The sequence below is a fragment of the Vicia villosa genome, linkage group LG1 (assembly GCF_029867415.1).
Source record: "Vicia villosa cultivar HV-30 ecotype Madison, WI linkage group LG1, Vvil1.0, whole genome shotgun sequence".
Classification (NCBI taxonomy): Eukaryota; Viridiplantae; Streptophyta; class Magnoliopsida; order Fabales; family Fabaceae; genus Vicia; species Vicia villosa.
In genome coordinates this window covers 8596948-8619909 of record NC_081180.1, presented here as the reverse complement: position 1 = coordinate 8619909, position 22962 = coordinate 8596948, and the positions used below count along the sequence as shown (strand labels likewise).

The window sequence follows — 22962 nt, the reverse complement described above, 5'->3', positions numbered from 1 at the left end:
AAAGGTGGAAGCTACGTTTCACCTCGGTTAGAACTCCCACCGAAAAAAAAGTCCAATGTGTAATTTTAAAAATGTTATTGTTGAGAATCGAATAAATTGACTAAAACCACTTTTCACTTCAGTTGGTTGTGGTCAGAAGGAAAAAGTAGAAATTTTTTCATGACACTCTATGTTACATCGCCCTCTCAATCGAGGTAAAAATTGTATTCAATATTTCAATTGAGTATTAAAATTTCTATTTATGAATGAAAATTTTTTTCTATCAATGGATGCAAATTGGCGTCTATATTCTGACTAAGAAAGTTGTCATAATGACTTGATGAATGAATAATGTAAATTGTATTAAAATTGAAATTAAAAGAAATTGAAGTGACATTTAAAAAATTTAGACCTAACATATGTATAACATTTTTTATAATACTATAAAAAATAAAAAATAAACGATAATTATAATATTATGTAAGTATTAAAAGAAATAGTGAATTTTTTATTTCGCCATATGTGATTAAAAATGACCTTATGAAAATTCAATTTTGCCTATGTGTTCTTAGAAGTATATTTCTTATACGTATATTTTATTTATTTTTTTAAATTTCAGTTAATCCTAGAAATACATGTACAAGAGGAACCCGGAATATATTTTTGGAATTTATGCAGACACTAATATATATATATATATATATATAAAGTTGATAAAGTCGCTAATCAAGATATTATCCAAATACAATTCAAAGTCGATAAACATAATATTATCCAAATTAAAAAATAATACAAGACATATAAATGAAAAGACTACTGCGTATGACAGATTTTAAGTCGGCCCGTAACCCTCCTGACATGACATCTGAGGTTTTTTAGGCTAAACTATGGTCTGTAGTTGGAGTGATTTTGAAAATACAACTACGGATCTCTTCCGTAAATGCATTTCAAAGTAATCTCTTGCTCTTTTAAAGTGTCTTACCCATCAAATAGCTGGCTAAGAGTGCTTTCAAAAATACATTTTCAATAATTTAGAGCATTTATGTATTTGCACGAGGTGCGCTACCAGACCTTAGCTAGCCCAGGCCGGCTCTGCAACTCTTCATTTTGTCAATGTAACTAAAAATTCTCTAGATTGAATATATAATTGAAGCAATTATTTGAATATAATTCATTCATAAGATCCACGTCACTGACATCAGGTGAAACCAATTTTACTTAGAGCAATTCTCACAAGTCTCTTTCTAACATTGAAGCATCAGAAACTAGCCAAGACACCAGCTTAGCCTAGATAAAGACTGAATGCACTATTATTGTTCAAAATAGTGCATGCACATAATATCATATAACACCATTATCATGTATTTATACAATACTTCAATCATTGAAATTTGCAACTATATGTATACACATCTAAATTGTTCATAGTAATTATTTGTACTATTAAACAAAAATATTGTCAAAAAAGTTATGGCTTATCTACAATATAAGAAAGTTAGATGTTCTGGAAAGGACCAGAATGCCCCTTTGCTTTTTTATGCCTCCACGTGGATAGCTTCTTTTCATTTCTTTGCTGCTTAATAATGTTACTCTCTTCAAAACGTATCCGTGTGAGCTTCTTGGAAAAAAACAAAAGCTATTGTCATTGAAAACACAACTATGCTTACTACTATACTCAACATGTCAAATCATTTTGCTACCTAAAATCTGAAAAATCTCTCTTTCTCTGATTTCTTCTTCTTCCACCTTCCTCCCTCCTCCTCCCTCTAACACATGTTCGTCTTCCACCTTCCTCCCTCCGTCTCCCTCTAATATATTTTCTGCTTTCTTCCTCTTCATTTCCCCTTTTCTTCATCATCTTCTTCATTTCCCAAAACGAAACCGACACGGTTATCATGTTTTTTTGGATTTTTGTTTAAAGATACTGTTTAGATATTGTGGTTAGTGTTTTTGTGGTTTATATGATGATTTTGTGGTTTATATGATGATTTTGTGGTTAGGGTTTTTGTGATTGTGGTTGATATCATGATTTTGTGGTTAGGGTTTTGATGCTACTATTGGCCAAATGGAGGTATGTTGTTCTTTTCATCTTTGTAACAAAAATATGAATAATGTTTTCACCAGTTGCTTTTAACATTCAGTTCTATGGTGGCAACAACAGGTTACCGGCGATTAGTGTGGTGGTGGTGGTAGAAACGGGTTTCCGTCGACGAGTGTGGTGGTGGCCGAAATCAGAAAGGTTTATCTATGACATTTTCAATTTATGTAGAAAGTGCAAGATCTGAACTAATTATTATTTATCTAAAATTATTATTATTATAGATCTGAAATTATTATTATTTCCTCTCAAATGATATTGAAGGTATTGTCTTTGTTGGTTTGTTATATTATTGTATTTTTTGTGTTGAAGGTGATTGCTGTTTGTTGATTTGTTGTTGGTGTGGTTACAGGTTGATGAAGGAGATGGTGGTGTAGGTTTGAATGGTGACCATATGTTAAATATGGTGAGTTATTACTACTATCATATGTTTCTGATGGATATGTTTTTTTTACGACGTGTGCAGTTTTGCGATGATATATCTATGGTGGCGGCTAAACGTTTCCGGCGACGAGAGTGGCTGTGGATGGATTCGAAATGGTTGAAGTGTTTTATCAACTAAAATTACAACAGTATAAGTTATAATTTTCAATAATGGGTTATGAGAAAATTTCAATTCTGTTTAATGTTTTAGAGTTTTAGTCATTTTAAAACTTGCTATCATAAAGGTTTGTTCATGTTTCCCAAAAACTTGCAGAAATAAAGAAATCTCAAAACTATTTATGTGGCTTGAAAGCATCGTGAATGTAATGATTTCTTATTTTGATCTAAGGGCAACAAAGAAAGCAATTTAAGTCATTAGAAGTATGCCATTGAGGTTTAGCAAGGAGGGCATACAATATTTGATTCTGAAGGTATTTTCCGTATAACACATTTATATGCATAATTTAGTTTCCATGGCTATTATTTGGATACATTTGGTTGTGTTATTATTCATCTATTACATATTAGTGTTGTGCAAAGAAACTTCATAATCAATTTGATTATTTAGTAGCAGGTGTGCCAAACAAGAAAAGGAGGTACCCACCTCTATTTCAGTCTTCTTCTCATGTAACTTCTGAAGAGCCATGTTCAGTCACTAATGAAATGAGTTGTTTGAAAAGTGTTCGATGAAAGTTCCAATCCAATTATTTTCTTAGTTTTTCTATTTTAAATTTGTGGATGTTGATTTTTTATTCATACGGTGTCTCAGAATATCGCTGGAAAACACGTCGATAAGGTTCTTTATTTCTACACCGAAACTTTTTCATTCGTGTCAAAACTAGCTTATTCTTTTATATATATTTTGGATGGAGAATGATCATTTCATAGTTTAGTATTGGTGGAAAGTCAACACAGACATGGCATCATGTGTGGTTTCAAGGTAATTGTGGGACTCAATCTTTTTGTTAAATATTATATTAGAGTAAATTGTTTTAATTTTCCTTAATAGTGGCACTATATATTTTGATAGTGGCACTATATATTTTCAAAACAGATTTTTTTAAATCGAAAATGAGTCCAACATAACAAATTATAGTGCCACATGTATGTTGGTTCACTACAGTGTCGTCGTAATGCTAATTAAACTTCCTTTTAAGTGATGCAGTTCGACGTGCTCGAGGTCGATGGAAACTATTATGGTATGTGCTCTTTTGAATTATGATATCCCTCGCCTGTACATACAAATCCGTGAAAAATGCGTACTGCTGATCTATGGAAAATGTGTACAGGTTTGACATTCTCTTTATCTCTTTTGCTCTGGTAATTATTTGGTTTATGGAACATGCAGGGAGAGAGAACTCAAAGGGGCGTGATAATGGGTGCGGGTGCGACGGTCCTTCTTATCATGTCCTTCCTTGTGTTGTATCATAAGGAAGATTTGAATCACAAATCTCGATTGCCTGAAATTCTCCGTTCAAATTCTCTGACTCAGTTTCTTCTCACTTTCATGTTCTTCTGTGAGTTTCGTGTTTAATTTAAGGTTGTTGAAAACTCTGCTAACTGTAGGTGAACTCTTCATTTACACTAAGAGCTGGGAGACAGTTATATCTGAAGAAAGACAATACCTATGATCTGTCAAAGGTTGTGTGTGGAACTTATGTGGACTCAAGGCTGCTAATTCTTCGAGGGGTTAATGGACCAGCTTTCCTATTTACAAGGTCTTTTATGGGTACTGACAATTCTAGCTAATTGTTTTTATAGCAATTCACAAATCATCATTTGTATTTAAAATTCCATCTTATAGCTTGGTCCATTTGCAGGGACCAATTGATAATTTGCTTACACTAATTATGATCATTTGCACCACTTGCAACACCAACATTCCACTACTCCCTTTATAAGATATATGTATGTATGTTGTTGCAGGAATGAAGATACTAGATGGTTTCTGTTCTTGGGAGGGCGGTGGCAGTAGTTGCATCATCGATAATATGAAAAGCTATATATGTTTCTGTAGGTGTTTTTTTATGCATTTTTTGGTTGTCCGCTGTGGTCCGCTCTAGCCTCTGTGCAGACTCAAGCAATCAATCACTTTTGTCCTGTTTTTTATTTTATTTTGTGGTGCTGCAGTGTATCGCCGATTTTCTGTTGTGCGATGTTGTTTCTGGTTGTTGTATTGATGATCTCAACGCGTAAACTTCGTTGTTTGGAGCAGCTGGTGGTATGAGGAATGTCATTTGATGCATCTAGGTGTTATTTCTAAGTATGTGTTTCAAGTATAGCAGTTGTCATTGGGTGTAGTTATGTTTTTATTTTTTAAGGATGTGGTTGTATTGTGTTATGAAAAGGCAACTTTGGTGTAACTGTTATTTATTTGGTTTGTTTTTGCTTTTGGCCTGGTGTATATAACACTGATGTAACTTTGTACTTTTTGTGCTATTCTGTTTTAATATACTGCTTTTGGTAATTAGACATTAAGCATTAGTACAAATTGTTGAGAAAGATGGTTTGATAAAGCAATTTAAGTTGAGTTTCAGAACTTCTATAAGTTTAGTTTAAGATTATGAAAGCTGATGAGGATGTTGGAAAACTTATGCTGTAGGTCTTGAAAACTTACAAATAACATTTTGTACTGCTATTTTATAAGTGAGCTAGATTTAATTGTAGTAAACTCTCATGGTCTTTTAAGAGTATTTGTCTTTAATGTAAAAATAATTTTATGATTACTAAATTATTTCTCATCATCACGTCACTTTGTTATAACATTTTTAAAATAATTTACAACTAAATTGAATGTATATGTAATTATTTAGTTATATATTTAAAATATAATAAATTATTTTTAAATATAAAATATTTGTAATTTAAATAAATAAATAAATATTATAGAATATTATTAAAAGAAATTAAGCATTTAGTTATTTAGAATAGGATGCAATACACATAAAAATATTAAAAAAATAAAATTTATACAAATCAAACTCAGATTTTATCTTTTAATTCTTAAATTTTTAATATTTATTCTATTATACACAGGTACATGAAGTTATTGATCAAAATATTGATTATTAACGGGACATGAAGTTATTTGAAACAAATGCGCCTCCTGTACCAGAACCCGTGCAAACGCACGTGTTTCTATCCATTTTATTATATTTTATGAATATCTATCGCAACACACCCTTACCCGTTGGAACGCACGAGTATTCCGACCAGCATTCATAGGAACTCATGTGTTATTGTATTTTTTGTACAATTAAAAAAATAAAAAAATATATTTAAAATAATGTATGAATTCAAATACGATAAACATGTGTTGTATTTTAATTATTTATGTTACTAATATTTTTATTTTAAAATTATTTTTAATTTAAGATAAAAACAAATGCACGTCAAATACGATAGACATTACAGTTATCAATTACACAATTTTTTATCTTCTATTATTCACATATTTTATATTAAAATTTTTTATCGATCTAAATGTTTTTACGGGTACCAGACATTTTTCTATACATTTAATTAATTTTTTTTACGGGTACCAGACATTTTTCTATACATTCCATTATTAATTTTTCACGGGTACCAGACACTTTTCTATACATTCAATTATTATTTTTTCACGGGTACCAGACATATTTCTATACATTCAATTATTATTTTTTAACGGGTATCAAACATTTTTTTATTAAAAAATGTATATCTGAAACAAATGCGCGTCACATACCAGAACCCGTGCACACGCACGGGTTAGTTGCTAGTTATCCATATATAATTGGATCAGCATGCAACAATATTTGAGTAATATATACTTTTAAGGAAGTTGTGACAGATGGCAATGGCATTGTGATTTAAGGTGGGGGAAGGGGGACACATATACCACTGTGCTGCATTTAATAGCATGCACGTGCATAGCTTTGGAGGGGCCCTTGTTTAGGTGTCAAGACTAGGGCTTTTCCTACAATAATAAGTTATCTTTCATGATAAGGCTACTTAAGGCTACAACATACAATCATAAGGAGATCAATGGACTAGTCTTTTCAATACATGCATGTGCTATCCGGATTTTCTGCTCTTCTTGTTGTACCAATCACCACAAACTTCACATCCATCCATTTCATTTTACTATTTCAATCTCTCTACGTCGCGGTATAGTAATGTATATGCTTTTAGATCCAGCATGACTTTAGAATACATGAATTCAATTCACCTTGATTAAGTGATCGAACTAGACTTGCATTCTACTTATTGAAGAATCCAAAGTAGCGTCTTTGAAACAACAACAAATTAGTGATAAAGATAGAAGAGACTTTGATACATATTATTGTTGTTAACTTCAAATATATGACTAGATAAAATGTTTCTTAGGTAAGAGATATATAAAAGATTTGAATCATATACTTAATATCTTAAGATTTTGAGTGAAGAAGCCTCTTTCTTATAATTTTTTATCATTGATTTGTCATTGCTTTCACCTTTCCCAAGTTCCTTAATAGTTGGGTTACAAGTAGTAAAACACGCAAAGACCGTAGTTCTTGAGATTTTTAAGATATACAATTATAAGAATCTTCTAAAAAATGTGTGCAGATACAACAACTATATGCAGATACAACAACTATATGCAGAAAGTAATGCGCATAACAATTTTTGTTCTTGTTGTGTCTTCTTATTGTATTATCTTCTTACTTCCTTTTTTAATCTTTAGTTCCTTATATATATAGAGAGAGAACAAAAGAGGCATTGGAAGTTACTTGCACAAGTGTCTTTACTGAAGAAGTAGTTTCTAAGGGAGAGATGTTGGAGTTGGTACGGTAAGGATCTTCATTTCCTGAGTAAACTCTTTATGCTTTGTGTCTTTCTCAAGTAAGGATGTCCATAGGAATGGATTGGTAGACTAAAGAAATCATATCATTCAATCTTGAGCCTTGTGCTAAAACCTCTAATTGACTTTCTCCATAATTTCAGCAAGAGTATTGCTATTTAGTAAGAAATAATTTGAATAAGAAATGTAAGATTGTATACATGTCACTATTTTAGAGGTGAATTTTAAATTAATTTTAAATTTAATATTTTTTTAATAGGGATCATGGGGTGGTGGTGTTAATGAATGGTTGAGATTTATTCTTGCCTTTCTTGTTTTCATGTTTTCTTACTAATAAGCATTTTTCATCCAGCAATTTGATAAGATGACATTTCTTTAGAGTACAGTTAGTGACAGTTTGTACTTGTGTTTTCAGTAAGGCACTTGAAGTTCAATTTGAATACCAGATGATGAGTCTGTTTTGGCGCTGAGGTCTTATTTGAAATCCAGATTCTGATCCTTTGGAATCTAAATTTCATGCTTTTTCTATACAAGATAATTAACTAGGTCAGAACCAAGTTAATAGCTAACTTTAATGAACCTGCACACTTAATCAAACATTAGTATACCCTTTTGTCCTTTAAGTACTTTTGTTATCATGAAAATTCAAGGAGTATGAGCATGAACAAATTTTGTTTTAACAACCTCCCCTTTTTTATGATGACAAACATAAGTTATTTAGGAACAATTGGTTGGTCATTTTTAATAATTTGACAACATCGGAGTCTTAGGTTTGTAAGCTCCTCCTAAGTTTAACAGTCCATAGGTTGAGGTTTATAAGCTCCACCTAGTATCTATAGAAATTATTTAAATCAATTTTAGTAACTCGACAACATTAGAGCTTGAGGCTTGTAAGCTCTCTCTGAGTCAAAAACATAGGTTGAGTTTTGTAAACTCCCCCTAAGTCCAATCCAAGTTATTAACCCTTTTATTTTAAAAATAATAAGCAAAGTAACTTTTTCACCTTCAGAGCTTGAGGTTTGTAAGCTCTCTCTGAGTCTAATATAATATAGATTGAGGTTTGTAAGCTCCCCCTTAGTCCTATTTTTGATATTAAGCTTTTTATTTAAAAAATCGTTAAGCACACGTTCATAGTTTGATTAAGATGGGTTTAAAATGTAAATAAACTTTAGCACATATCATAAATTTATTTTTTAAATACTTCCATATTTCTCCCTCTTTTATCATCAACAAAAAGAATAAAAAGAGTAGAGAGAAATAATCCAAAAGAAAAAAAAACGTATTATTCAGCATAAAAAAACTGGGAAGTGAAAAGATGTGAAAATGAATAGGTAGCATGCGTTAGCGGTTAGTGGTGTTTAAACTTCTAAAAACGGGGAGTGAATTGGAGAACCTTCACTAGTACAAAAAACACTTTTTAAATAGGTTTTTTAAGTCGGTTCACATGCCACCGGACTTAACAAATAACACGGTGGCAATTTTGTAATTAATTTTACTGTTCTTAAATCAATTTCTTATTAACCGACTTATAAGTAATGAAATAAGTTTAAATTAATTTTCTTAAATCAGTTTATTAAGGAACCGATTTAACCAAACAAATCTTAAATCGGTGTATTTACTAACCGATCTTAACCCAGTTTAACAAAAACTTCATTAATCCACTTTTTTTTTATAAAAAATTATTTTAACGAAAATTCTGGAATTTTTTAAGCCACGTTTACAGTAGCTAAACAAGCTTCGTACAAACTAAACAAACAAAAAATATATTTTCCTAAAACTACTTAGTGTTATTTGCCCTATTACTCCAACGAGTTTTTCGTCTTCCACTATCAACCATTTGCTTTGAACGAGTCTTTCATCTTCCACTATCAACCATTTGCCCTAAACTTTCTTCCCACTCTTTTTCTTTTTCAAAGTTTCAATTTTTCGTCATTCCTTTCTCTCATTCTATTTGCAACCACGATTTCACCATTTCCGTCCTTCATCATGCAGTGACTTTTCATCTTCTTTCTCCTCAAATTTTCTTTGCCGTGCAGCAATAATCACCGTTCTGGGTTCTTTCTTACTGCAGTGCTCGTTGTACTTTGTGTCTTCACCGTCGCCGTATCTTTTCATCATCCTCTTTTTGCCATCTCATTGACAATCTTCAGTAAAGTAAGACTTAGATGCCATAACTGGATTCTTATCTTTTGAACTAGAAAAGTGCATGGACTCTGCCACAACCATAACCCCACTATTTTGCATAGTACTATTGTCGTCTTGAGTCTTGGTATAGAAAGTAAAATTATTGATATCGTAGCCAGTCCAAGTTATAACATCAAATTTAGGCACTTTTGCTAGCCATTTCAATGTTACAGAACATGTATTATCAGCAAATGTGGTTTCTCTAAACCACTTTAAGAAAGTCTTGTTATGCTCATTCAACACCCATTTTTCGTTCATTCGAGGAAACTTTTCCTTGACAATGTTTTTATGAAGAGAAATGTAAGGTTGGACTTCATCAGTATTATTCAATATATACAACTGTGCTTGAAATATTTCCTCCCGCCTCATGCTTTTAAGTTTTAAGCCTCGTATACCCTTACCTGCAAATCTTCCTTCATGACGAGACTTAGGAATTCCTATAGTTTCTGTTTCTGACATGTAGTTAGAACAAAACTCAACAGATTCTTCTGCAATGTATCTTTCAACAATAGATGCTTCAGGACGATGTTGATTCTTCACATACCCTTTTAAAATTTTCATGTACCGTTCTACTGGATACATCCATCTCAAATAAACAGGACCACACAATCTAATCTCCCTCACCAGATGGATAATTAAGTGAACCATGATATCAAAAAATGAGGGAGGAAAGTACATCTCCAATTGACACAAGATAATAACAGCGTCATTTTCCAACTCATCTAATTTTTTAGGATCAATTACTTTACTACAAATATTATTGAAGAATAAGCACAACTTAGTCAAGACAGTTCTAACCTCTTTAGGCAATATGCCACGAATAGCCACCGGTAATAGTTGCTGCATCAATACGTGACAATCATGAGACTTTAGACCAACTAATTTCAAATCTTTCATTGATACAAGACTCTTGACATTTGAAGAGTAACCATGAGGGACTTTTATGCTATGCAGACACTCACAAAAGCTTATTTTCTCAATTTTGGATAAAGTATGACAAGCTGGAGGCAAATATGTTCGCTTACCCGCTGTCTGTGGAGCTAACTTTTGTCGAATACCCATGTTAACCATATCTAGACGAGCATTGATACTATCTTTCGTTTTACCCTGAATGTTAAGAAGTGTTCCGATTACACTATCACACACATTTTTCTCCACATGCATAACATCAATACAATGTCTAACATCTAAAGTACACCAATAAGGAAGATCAAAGAACACTGACCTTTTTTTCCATATAGTTTTTTGGGTGGTTTTTTTTTTGTTCTTTCCAAATTTGACATTAACATCCTTCACTCGTAAATAAACTTGTTCTCCGGTTAAGGCTTGTGGAGCAATTTCATCCTCCTTGTCTCCATTAAACGCTTTTCTTAACCTACGATATGGGTGATTAGGTTTAAGAAACTTTCGATGCCCAAGGTAAACTGTCTTTTTTCCATATTTTAATTGTTCGAAGCATGTGTTTTCTTCACATATAGGGCATGCTTTATGTCCTTTAACACTATATCCAGACAAGTTTCCATATGCAGGAAAATCATTGATAGTGCAAAATAACATTGCACGCATTTTGAAATTCTCTTGGGAATAGCCATCAAACACGTCAATTCCTTGCCATAGAATTTTCAAGTCGTCAATCAAGGGTTTTAGATAAACATCTATGTCATTACCTAGCTGTTTTGGGCCCGAAATCATCATAGATAACAAAACGTATTTTCGCTTCATGCAAATGGAAGGAGATAAATTGTAGATAACCAGGAGAACAGGCCAAGAAGTACGGTTACTACTTAAGTTTCCATATGGATTCATTCCATCTGTAGCAAGTCCAAGCCTAAGGTTTCTTGGCTCGTTTCCAAAATCTGGATACAAAGCATCAATTTTCTTCCATTGCAAAGAATCAGCGGGATGACGAAGTTGTCCATCACACTCCCTCTTATCAACATGCCATCTAAGATTCTTTGCATCATCTGCGTTGGTGAATAATCTTTTGAACCTTGGAATTATAGGAAGATACCATAACACCTTTGCAGGAGGACGCTTTGTGCTTTCATCACATTCGGAATCACCATCCTTCACTTTGTAGCGTGATACCCCACACGTGGGACACTTATTCAACTCTTCAAACTCATTTCGGTATAATATGCAATCATTAGGGCATGCGTGTATTTTCTTGTACTCCATACCCATCGGACACAATATCTTCTTTGCATCGTAGTTTCGACTCGGCAACGTGTTACCTTCAGGGAGCATTTCACATAACAGCTCAAGCAATTCAGTAAAACTTTTATCTGTCCAATTATTTCTCGCCTTCAAGTTGAACAATCTTAGCACTGCAGATAACCTCGTGAAGTTAGTACACCCTGGATACAACATCTCTTTATTGTCGCGAAACAAATTATTGTACACATGAGCACGTTGAAAAGACTCTTGTCCGATATCATGAATCATGTCTTCCAAATGATTGTCCATATCTACATCAACTCCTCTTTCCGACACACTTGGCATGTTTGAAGATTCACCGTGCCATATCCAATTGTTATAACTCTGGCAAATGCCATCACAAATAAGATGATTTCGTATTTCATCAATTAAAAGCAATGGTTCTCTATTCAAACAATTAACACAAGGACAATAAAACTTTCCATTATTATTAGGAAGATTTTTACAAGCATATTGTATTAATTCTTCCACTCCTCTCTCATACTCTTCACTCAAACGATTAGCTTTAATCCAACTACGATCCATAACTAATTCTGAAAAAATAAAATTTGATCGGTAGAAATAAAGTTAACGAGATATAATAATAATAATAATAATAATAATAATAATAATAATAATAATAATAATGATAATAATAATCATCATCATTTAAGTCACTTATTATATGACAAAAATGAACCAAATAATTTATTTATTTTATGAGTAGGCAATTAAAGTCTACATATAAATATGGAGCTAATGACTAGCTTTCAATTTAGCCACTCATTGAAATATATGTAAATATGAAGTAGGAAATTAAAGTCTACATATAATGTAAGTGATAGAAAATAATGAAATTTAGATTACAGTGACATACACCCTTATGCAGGTAAAGTTCTAACAATGCACGTAAACTTAGATTCACATGTATCTACGGTGTTTTTTTTTAAAGATTCGAACTCCTAAAAATGCATGTTAACTTCTCTCATAAACCACTACCCCCACCATAGACCATGGTGATAATTTCTTAAATAATTAACATGGTTTAATCTTATAGATTTAAAACCCAAAACACTTTATTTATGTTTTCTGCAGAAGCATTTATGTTTATCCAAACTCCATGATCTTTTGTTTAAGATCTTGCATTGTATATAAATTATGTTTTATTTATTAGAGTGAGGTTTTCTATTCTAACACGAGCTATTTATAGCTTCTTTTTTTTTAAAACTGAAAATAGCTAAGTGTGTGAAATGGTAGCAACGAACAGAGTTGTGTAGATTCAGCTATTAAGTTATTTTGTGCTTACCTTTTTATTCTACTTATTACATACACTATTATAGGATTATCTTTGTAGGGAAATTTGGAGGGACTGAAATGGGACACTACAGTGCAGTTTCCAGTAGATTTCAGGTTGGAGGGACTGAAAAGAACAAAATCAATTCTGCGCAAAAAAAACTACCGGAATCTGATCTTGACCGCTCCTCCTTGCTAAACAGTCGAACGACACGAAGACGATTCATTAAAATATGACTAAACAAACAGTTGCAAATCGACACACTTAGACAATAGAAGCACGACAAAAAACAGGATGCACCACAACACTCAAAACTGAATATTGGCTGATAGTAACCAGCAAAAGAACAACATCAATTCTGTGCAAAAAACAAAAGCTACCGGAATTTGGCCTTGACAGCTCCCCCTTGCTAAACAGTCGAACAACACGAAGACGAAGTTGGAGATTCATAAACTCTCAATAGATTATGTCATTTTTTATATTTTTAATCCATTGACATAATTTGTGATTTGTTTATTAAATAGGTAAGGACTGAATTTGTTTCAATTAGCAAATATGCACCAACTTTAGTTTCTCACTCTGGTACTGATCATTTTTAGGAGTCTTAATATTAACACCACTAGTTTTATAAGAAGCACTTGGGAAGACCTCTAACAGCACCTAGTAGTACATTTGTAGCATGATTGATCTAGGACCATTGATAACTTACAAGATAATAATTGTATGAAGTTAGTACCAAGTTAGCTTTTTTAGGAATGAACTAAACAAATATGTAGTCATGCTAAGAAGAATTGGTGTTAATACTATCTAATATGTAGTCACTTTGAGTTTTAGTATGCCACAAGCAAATGACTCGGTAAGTTATTACTTCATCACATGGGGGCAGAACAGAACTACCTTTTTAGCTTAAAGAACTAACTCTTATAGCATAATAATAAAAAACAATTCCTACTCCTACTATTGTAGTCATATGTAAGTGTGATTTCAGACCAATGAAAAACAGTGAAAGTGATAAGATAATAATCAAAATCAAACACACTAAAAGAGAATAAAATAAAAGAGCGAAAATGAATTGAGATCATCTTTGCTTTCTCACTCTACAATCATCTAGATGCCATTCATAAATAAAGAACTCTATAGTATATTAACCATACAAGTTTGGCTTAATAAGGCCATATCAATGATGCAGACATATTATCAAACATCTAAAGTGCACTCCGCAATAACATAAAATACCACCACACACAATCATTGTATCACGAAAATTAGACAAACCGAGATCAACAGAATGAAATGGGTTAATCATTTATACAATATAATAGCTTACCTTTCCTGAAGATTGTCAATGAGATGGCCAAAAGAGGATGATGAAAAGATACGGCGACGGTGAAGACACAAAGTACAACGAGCACTGTGTCGCACGCTCGCGAAAAATGAACAGAGTCGCCACCAATATATTTATCCCATAAGGGAAAGGAATATCAGAGAACCTAACAAAGGAAGGAACAGGGTCTTGCGACCAGAGAATCAAGGTACGGGAGTCGGTTACGCGAGGGGAAGGTACTAGCACCCCTCACGCCCATCGTACTCGATGGTATCCACCTATGTTTGTTTCTATCTAAAAGGTGTCTAATATGTCTATGTCTAAATGCGAAATGAATGCAGAATGTAGGGAAAATAAAGAATTATACTCGCACGGGCCCTACCCCGCTGCCTACGTATCCTTTTCAGGAATCAGAGTTACCGTAGCTCGGCTCACGATTTTCTGTTTGTTTTTGTGTTTTTTAGTTGGGCGGAGTTAACGCTCACGCTCTTGCATAAGGGATCGACCTAGGATGCAGTAGAGCGGAGATAACGATGCCCTTAGGTGCCAAGCAGGCAAAAGAAAAAGAAATGGTTGGTTTGTGTCTTTTAGGGTGATTCCATGATGACGAGAACCTACCACAAGGTCTCGCACCACTTCCTCACTTTTGTTTTAAGTCTGAACATTTATTAGATTTTTTGAAGTGTTTTTGGTTGGTGTTTTTTTTAGGGGATTTTATTCAAGTATTTATTAATGTTTTAAGGTTGTAAAAGAAAAAAGAATGCAAAAAGAGGGAGACTAGCCTATTTCTAATTCTATGTTGTAAGAATATTCTAAGAGAAAAATAGGGAAAAACAAATAAATGGATTAAAGTGATATTAAAGACCAAGGGCATTTTAGACAATTCACATATATGGAAAATATTCACACGGAAAGAAAGAAAATTAAATCTAAACTATTTGTGAAAATATTTACAAGCAAATGTATTTTATTCATGTGAGAAGCTATTTTTTTGAATTATCAAAGAAACAACTATTTATTTACTATGGTTTACCAACCAATCAAAATTCAAGGAAACAACAATTAAAATTAATTAAAAAAAAATTCTAAAAACTCTAATTGGAAGAGAAATGTTTTTTGTCAATTTATTTAAGAAAAAGAATTTTTAATTGCAAAAGATTTAAAAGCATAAAAGGAAAAACCATTTTTATTATTTGTTTTTTTTTGTTAACAGCAAGGGGGTGCACAAGTAATTTTAAAATGAACTAAAGAAACAGTTAAAAACCACACTGGGCCGGCAAATGGGTGGAAAAAGCGTGGGCACTCAGGCCCAGTCCAAAAGCAGGTGGTGTGCGTTAGCAAGAACGGGGGTGTAATTCCAGAAAGGGGCGTAGCCCGTTAGCGTGGAGGCCCAACGTATTGTATTTATCATTCCATTTTATCCATCTTATGACTTATGTAGCAGCGTGACAAAAATAACACAACCTGGAATCAATTGGGCATATGATGTATTAAGTGACTACAAGACAAAATTTCTCCCAGGCCAATCACACCTAGACACGCGTCCCCCCCCATAACACTAAAACGCTGCAGCCCAGAACTGAGGAAAGGGAACGAGCAGCAAGCCGCCACGTATGCACTCTGCATGCACCTTCATGGGGAAGACGCTGGCGCCGCCGGCTGCACCACCACCATCTCCGGCGGCTTCATCACGCCGGAGAGATTTTTTTTTTTGCCCAGAATTTGAAAACAGAACCTCTTTCCCACTCGATTTTTCGTGCTGATTCCAAAAATGCAGTCAGTTTTTAATAATACTCGCTCTATCATGCAGAATGAAGGGATTCTTAAGCTTTAGCTAATGGAAACTTCATCAAAACAATCACTAATGGCATCCAATTAATTCCTACTCTATGCATAGTTCAAGTACACATTTCAAACATCCAGAGAGTCAACATTACACACCAAACAGAGATGATAATTCAAGGCTCCTAATGTTAGACATAATGGGCATGAATTTGCTACATGATATGCAAAGAGGTTTATGAACCTTACTTGTGGAAGAGTCTTGGACTAAGCTGTAGAGAGAGCCTCAAAGTTCCTTCAATATGCGGATGAGATGAAACCAATGGTGCTTCTTGAATCCAAAATGGTGGGGGTGAAGGATGGAGCTTGGAGATGTGTGTGAGAGAGAGGGAGAGAGGTGAGAGAGAGAGAGAGGGAGAGAGAGAGAGAGAGGAGAGAGAGAGAGAGAGAGAGAGGAGAGAGAGAGAAGAGAGAGAGAGAGAGAGAGAGAGAGAGAGAGAGAGAGAGAGAGGGAGAGAGAGAAGTATAGTGATATAGTGAAGAGTGGAGGTGAGAAATGGTTGATGTATGGGTTTCTATTTATATGGCCAACCATTGATTTGTGATTCACAATTCTTGGATGTGGGACTTGGGCTAGTTTGCAATACCTCTTTCTCATTTTTCCAATGTGGGACTTGCAGCACCACTTTTTCCATTTCTCCAATGTGGGACTTTAATGTGTGTGTAGTGCAATTGTGTGTTGTTTTACCTTTTTTTTCATGCTGTGGTGCTTACTTTGAACGCTTATATCTCAAACCATGGGTTGTTAAATGATGCAAGAATGGGGTCATATCAAAGAGGGCATGGGATAGGACAAGATTGGTGTTGAAAATATCTCAGAATAAGGCTCGGAAGTATGAGAAAAATAGCCTTGAATTCATGCAAATACCACTGCACACGCCCAACAGCTTGCTGTCACATGCGTATGGCCAGAACGTGACTCTGCGAGGGTGGTACTTTGAGCCTCTCTATCTCGATCAATACATGTCCAAAATCAGTGATACTGGTCTCATTGGATAGAGGACATGGCAAGGAATAGCTTAGAACTGGGCTTGTTTAAGATAGAGACTTGTGGAGGAAGAAATAGGCCTTGGCATTTGGCCCACCATGTGTTTGCTGAAATGCGTTGCATGCCCAGAATTCTGTGTCACGGCTGCCTGCACAGTTTGGTCAGGGTTGGGGCACCACTTTGAAGGCTTGTATCTCACTCAATATTTGTCCAATTGTACCCATTCTTGTTTCAATGGATAGAGGACATGGCAATGAAGAGAATGATACCAAGTTTTAATTCATATCACTTCTGTAGAGCTCTAAAAATGGTTGGAGATTTGGCACGCCATGTGTTTGTGAAAATGCCAGGTCATGACCTGACTGGTGACCTGGAATGTGACTTGATTCAAATGAGTTTCCAGCAACTTCACACCACTTTAACTCTTCCTACAAGCTTCAAATGAAAAAGTGTCCAACTACAAAGTTGTTCTCCTCCATGAGAGGAACAACTTTGATGTTGGAAACTTTTCCGGAAAATGTTGTTTGCCACGTGTAATCTGATGCTGAAGTGGACTGCTCAACAAGATTTAAGACATCAAAAATTTTTCTAAGTGTTGGAATGTCTTTTTTCTATTTTTCCCAACTTTTTGCCGAACTCCCGATTTTATCCGTTCTTCGACTTTTCTTGATTAATTTTCCACCAAAAGTCAATATTTGAATAATTTTCCCGATTTTGACCCAAAAGTCAACTGTTCCGATTTTTCCGACTATTGATGAAATTCCCGATTAAATCTCTTCCACTCACATCCAGTCAAACAAACACATCCACACAGCCAGTACGAGAAGTTTTCCACACATAGAAGCCACTTCTGATTAAATGTTGACCAGAAAGTCACCTAATTGACTTTGGTCAAAGAAACCCTGATTTAACGAACCAGATGATTTGCAAGCTTGCACTCTACAATCAATGCCCTGATTTGAAGCGGAGAGACACCCCAATCCAGGAGGACTTCAATGAACATAGAGCCACATGATTATACCTCAGTTTTCTCATTCTTTGATCAAACTTCTTTGCAATAGAGCTCTTTCTTTGCTAGCCTTTTGAATGGTACCAATGATATGAATGCATGGGTATGGATTATGACCTAAGTGACGTATGTACATGAATGCAAAGCCTAAGCCAGTTAGAAGTTAAAGGGTAGGACAAATTTGGGGTATGACACACTGCAGTAAGAAAGAACCCAGAACGGTGATTATTGCTGCACGGCAAAGAAAATTTGAGGAGAAAGAAGATGAAAAGTCACTGCATGATGAAGGACGGAAATGGTGAAATCGTGGTTGCAAATAGAATGAGAGAAAGGAATGACGAAAAATTGAAACTTTGAAAAAGAAAAAGAGTGGGAAGAAAGTTTAGGGCAAATGGTTGATAGTGGAAGATGAAAGACTCGTTCAAAGCAAATGGTTGATAGTGGAAGACGAAAAACTCGTTGGAGTAATAGGGCAAATAACACTAAGTAGTTTTAGGAAAATATATTTTTTGTTTGTTTAGTTTGTACGAAGCTTGTTTAGCTACTGTAAACGTGGCTTAAAAAATTCCAGAATTTTCGTTAAAATAATTTTTTATAAAAAAAAAGTGGATTAATGAAGTTTTTGTTAAACTGGGTTAAGATCGGTTAGTAAATACACCGATTTAAGATTTGTTTGGTTAAATCGGTTCCTTAATAAACTGATTTAAGAAAATTAATTTAAACTTATTTCATTACTTATAAGTCGGTTAATAAAGAAATTGATTTAAGAACAGTAAAATTAATTACAAAATTGCCACCGTGTTATTTGTTAAGTCGGGTGGCATGTGAACCGACTTAAAAAACCTATTTAAAAAGTGTTTTTTGTCCAGGAGATCTCCTGCTACGGGAGGAAGATGTATTAGGTGTAGAAATATGATCAGCCTAGGATGTAGATGCATCCTGCACAATTTGTCCAGATGCAGGTGCCTGGGATGCCCGACTCCTTTCCCTAAACAGAGAAGCGTGTTGTGCAAGTCTACCATGTCTCAGTTTAGAAGCTCTCTCATCAGCCATTACTTTTGTAGAATAACGAAACAAATGTCAATAATAAGAATCCGGCAAAATAGAAATAGAAAAATGCAGACAAGATAAAATTGGCGGTTTTTTATTAAACGTTGAAAGAAATCAGAAATGATCTCTGTTACAATCTGCAACTTTACAGCTTCGTCAATAGCGAAGCGCGGCCACCAAGACCTTAAAAACACGGTCATTGATAGTAAAAATGACATTTATAAAACGTCTATGACTTCTTAGCTTGCAAATACTATAAAAACTTGAATTTTATACCCTAAAACACAATTTGTAGATGAAATCACATTAACTCTAAAAAGCTCAAAAACAACTTACAAGTGATGATTTTTCTTGTTTCAATCTGGTTTATCACTGAACTTTGTCTGATGATTGATGATTCATGATGAACTTTTTGCAAAATGAGTTGATTTTGACACAATGAGGGTTGAGAGGGTTTGAGTGTGTTTTGTGTTTTTGAATATGTTTCTGAAACTGTGGGAAGGGAAGAGGCGGCGCATGTTTAAGTTCCATTACTAATCGGAGATGCATCTCTGGTTTTATCCCGTAAGTGCATTTCCGATTTGTTTCTGCGTGTAAACGTCAATAAGTCTTATATGAGTGTGGGGTGCTTTCGGAAATGCATCTACGGTTCCTAACCGTAGTTGTATTTCCGGTTAGTTTAAAGAACTTACGTAGGGTCTCGTCCACCAAAATCCAAGTTCCCAAAGTTTTGGTGCGTCCCGGAGATGCATTTCCGATTTTGAGGAGCATTTTGAAAAATTTACATGATCCGTAAGAAAAGCATAGGGTGAATTAAGAAATCCTCTTCCAATTCATTTTTGGATTCAATAATAGAAAGGCCCAATAGACCTGCTTTTCATTTGCACCATGTAATAGTGTATATTTTGTGTCTGTTGTTTTAGTATCTATGTATTTTTTGTGGGGATCTCTTGGTATCCTTATAATCGATCTTCTCTTGTAATAACTTTGAAATTCAGCAAAGGACCCCCACTCACCAGCTAGCTAGCAGCAAGCTACATTTAATATCAAATAATGTGTTATTCCAGTTAACAGGGAAGCTGTTACCAAGAAGAGCTAGCTAGCATTGCATGATTTCCAGCTTTTTTTTAAAGACAATAATAGCATTATGAATAGACAGTGGCAGACCAATATGGTAGACTTACCACTACGAAATACTCGGGGGTTAGTAGTTATGAAATCCATATAGTGCCACAAAATTAAAGTGACCTTTTGGCATGTGCACCGAAAATTCTCGTGTTCTTGTTTTCATTCCTATATCATTAGCTTCACTGATATTTATATTCTTTAGGTTATTATCAACATTAACATTTAAATTTTGAATACGAAGATTAACATTCTTATATCTCATACTACAATATATAAGTAAACCATATATAAGTAAACCACCGTCAATAATATCATGCATGCATTCAGGGCCGTCACAACTTTTTGGAGGCCCTGTGTAGGTTTGTCATGGTTCAACCATGACAAAATAATTATAGGCCCTATTTAACCCCATTTTAATAGTGACAAAAATTTATGAGACCCTATTTAATAATAGTTTAACCGTAAAACATTTGAGGTCCTGTGCGATAGGCCGCCTTGCACGCCCTCAGAGACGGCCCTGCATGCATTTCTAAACAAAGACTGGGATGTTAAGTTTCAACAACTAAAGTTGATGGGCGATTGATATGATCCAAGTACAGATGGTTAACAAAGTAGAGTAGGCTGCTAGATTTTATTCAAACGTACAAAACTTTTCAAAATCGACGTTTCATTAGAAAAAGCGTGGAATACTTAAAAAGTTCGGCATTTCTCGTTGGAAAGTTGAGATCGAAAACTTAGGTACGTACATAGTATACCATATTATATTGTTAAATTGTCTTAAATGTATATTTATTATATTTGTTGTGATATAATTCAAGTTGTGTAGTTTAAGTATAAGTTAGTTAGGGTTTAAAATTTGTTACTTAGTATGCAAGTAATTCAGTTTTATCATTCAATAATATCAATCATTATCTCTCTCTCTCTCTCTCTCTCTCTCTCTCTCTCTCTCTCTCTCTCTCTCTCTCTCTCTCTCTTTCTCTCTCTTCACAAAAGTGTCTCACGTATTATGATGGAGGTGAGAAGGTTAAAAGTGCCAAATTACAGATGTTGCACAAGCAGTATGAATTATGGGAGAAGAAGAAAAATTTTGGGCTATGTGTCAAAGGTGCAAAATCTAGTTCATCTCATGAAAGACTGTGGTGAAACCCTTTCCAACAAGATGATAGTCGAGAAGGTAATGCGTATATTGACCTCTCACTTTGATCACATTATCATAGCTATTCAAGAATCTAACACTCTTGAAACTCTAAAACTAAAATATTTGTTTAATTCGTTCGAGGCGTATGAGTTACAGATTGTCGAAAAGAAAAGGGTTTAAGATTCGATACAATCCATACAAGTTCAAACATGGAAGAAGCATGGGGGTTCAAACAAGTTCAAAGACAAAGAAGATAAGACTCAGAGCAAGAAGTCTTGGTCAAACTCTCAAAAGCATAAGGTCGATGATATGGCTTCTGAATCCTTGAATAAAGGAGAAGAAAACTCCTATTAGATAGACAGAGAATATAAAAAAGGTGTGCAGTGTTATAACTGTGAAAAATGGGGTCACTTTGCCAAGAATTGTTGGTACAAGAAACACAAGGGCGCGACAAAAGGCGAGGACGAAAGAGAGAACCTTGCACGTCAAGATTAAGATGATTCTGATGATTTGGTGGTCATTGATGTTGTTGTTGATGAGCATGTCGACTCCAAGATTTGGTTCCTCGACACAGGCTGCTCGAATTACATGACTGATAGAAATGTGTGGTTGGCAGATTTTGACGAGTCGAAGAAGACCATGGTCAAACTTGCGTCAAACTTGCTGATAATAGCTCATTGCAAGAAGAAGGTACTGACAACATAGTTATTCAAAGGAGTAATGGAGCAAAGACTATGGTCAAAGATGTACTCACTACTACAGAAAACTCAATTAACACCGGTTGGGAAAGATATATAACAACGCGGGCTCAGACATTGTTATGTAGAGTTTCGTTGAATATATGATACTTACAATCACGGTCCAGTAGTCATTGTAATAAACTGGAAAGCGCATCCCTTATAACAATGGTTTTCCAAAAGACTGTTGTGATAAATTTAATGGTCCTGGGTTCGATTCCCAGCTACGCCGTTTTAATATTTATTTTTCTGGACAGCGCGCGAGATAATATAATGGTTATGACTATAATCGTTGTTAAATTTTCTTCATAATTAACAAATAGTATCCTTCTTTTATAATTAATTCCATTTTTTAACATGTATTATTGTTCATCATATCACGCAGAAAATAAAACTCACATTTGTGATAAAGTTATCTAAATAATATAAATTGTATCATGTTCATAATAACACATAATTTTATCATATTCAATTGTACCATAACAAACATATCCTACCACTTATCAGAACAAGCAATCTACAATTTACATATTACATAACACCACATGATTGTAACTTGGTATTTTGGTGTCTTGTCTCTTGGTGTCTTGACTCTAAAGACCTATAATTTAAAATAATTATACTTGTTAATAAAAATACTTGGAAACTATAACATACATGAATATATTATGAATAAAGAATAAATTACGTACTTGTTAATTTTACCATATGCCTTCTTCATGATCGATTCGAATAACATGAACATCATCT

General features: G+C 34.2%; 1 protein-coding gene and 1 long non-coding RNA gene across 2 annotated transcripts; one reads left to right on the top strand and one right to left on the bottom strand.

The window, feature by feature from the left end:
- The first annotated feature begins 1580 nt into the window (after positions 1–1580).
- Positions 1581–2923, top strand: LOC131600549 (uncharacterized). The gene is made up of 3 exons (XR_009283185.1): positions 1581–2050; positions 2141–2218; positions 2430–2923. It is a non-coding gene; the product is annotated as an uncharacterized LOC131600549 (long non-coding RNA).
- A 6532-nt stretch (positions 2924–9455) lies between these two features.
- On the bottom strand, positions 9456–12248 carry LOC131644677 (uncharacterized). The gene has a single exon (XM_058915264.1). It carries the CDS (start codon positions 12246–12248, stop codon positions 9456–9458), a length of 2793 nt encoding a protein of 930 aa, XP_058771247.1.
- Between the last annotated feature and the right edge of the window lie 10714 nt (positions 12249–22962).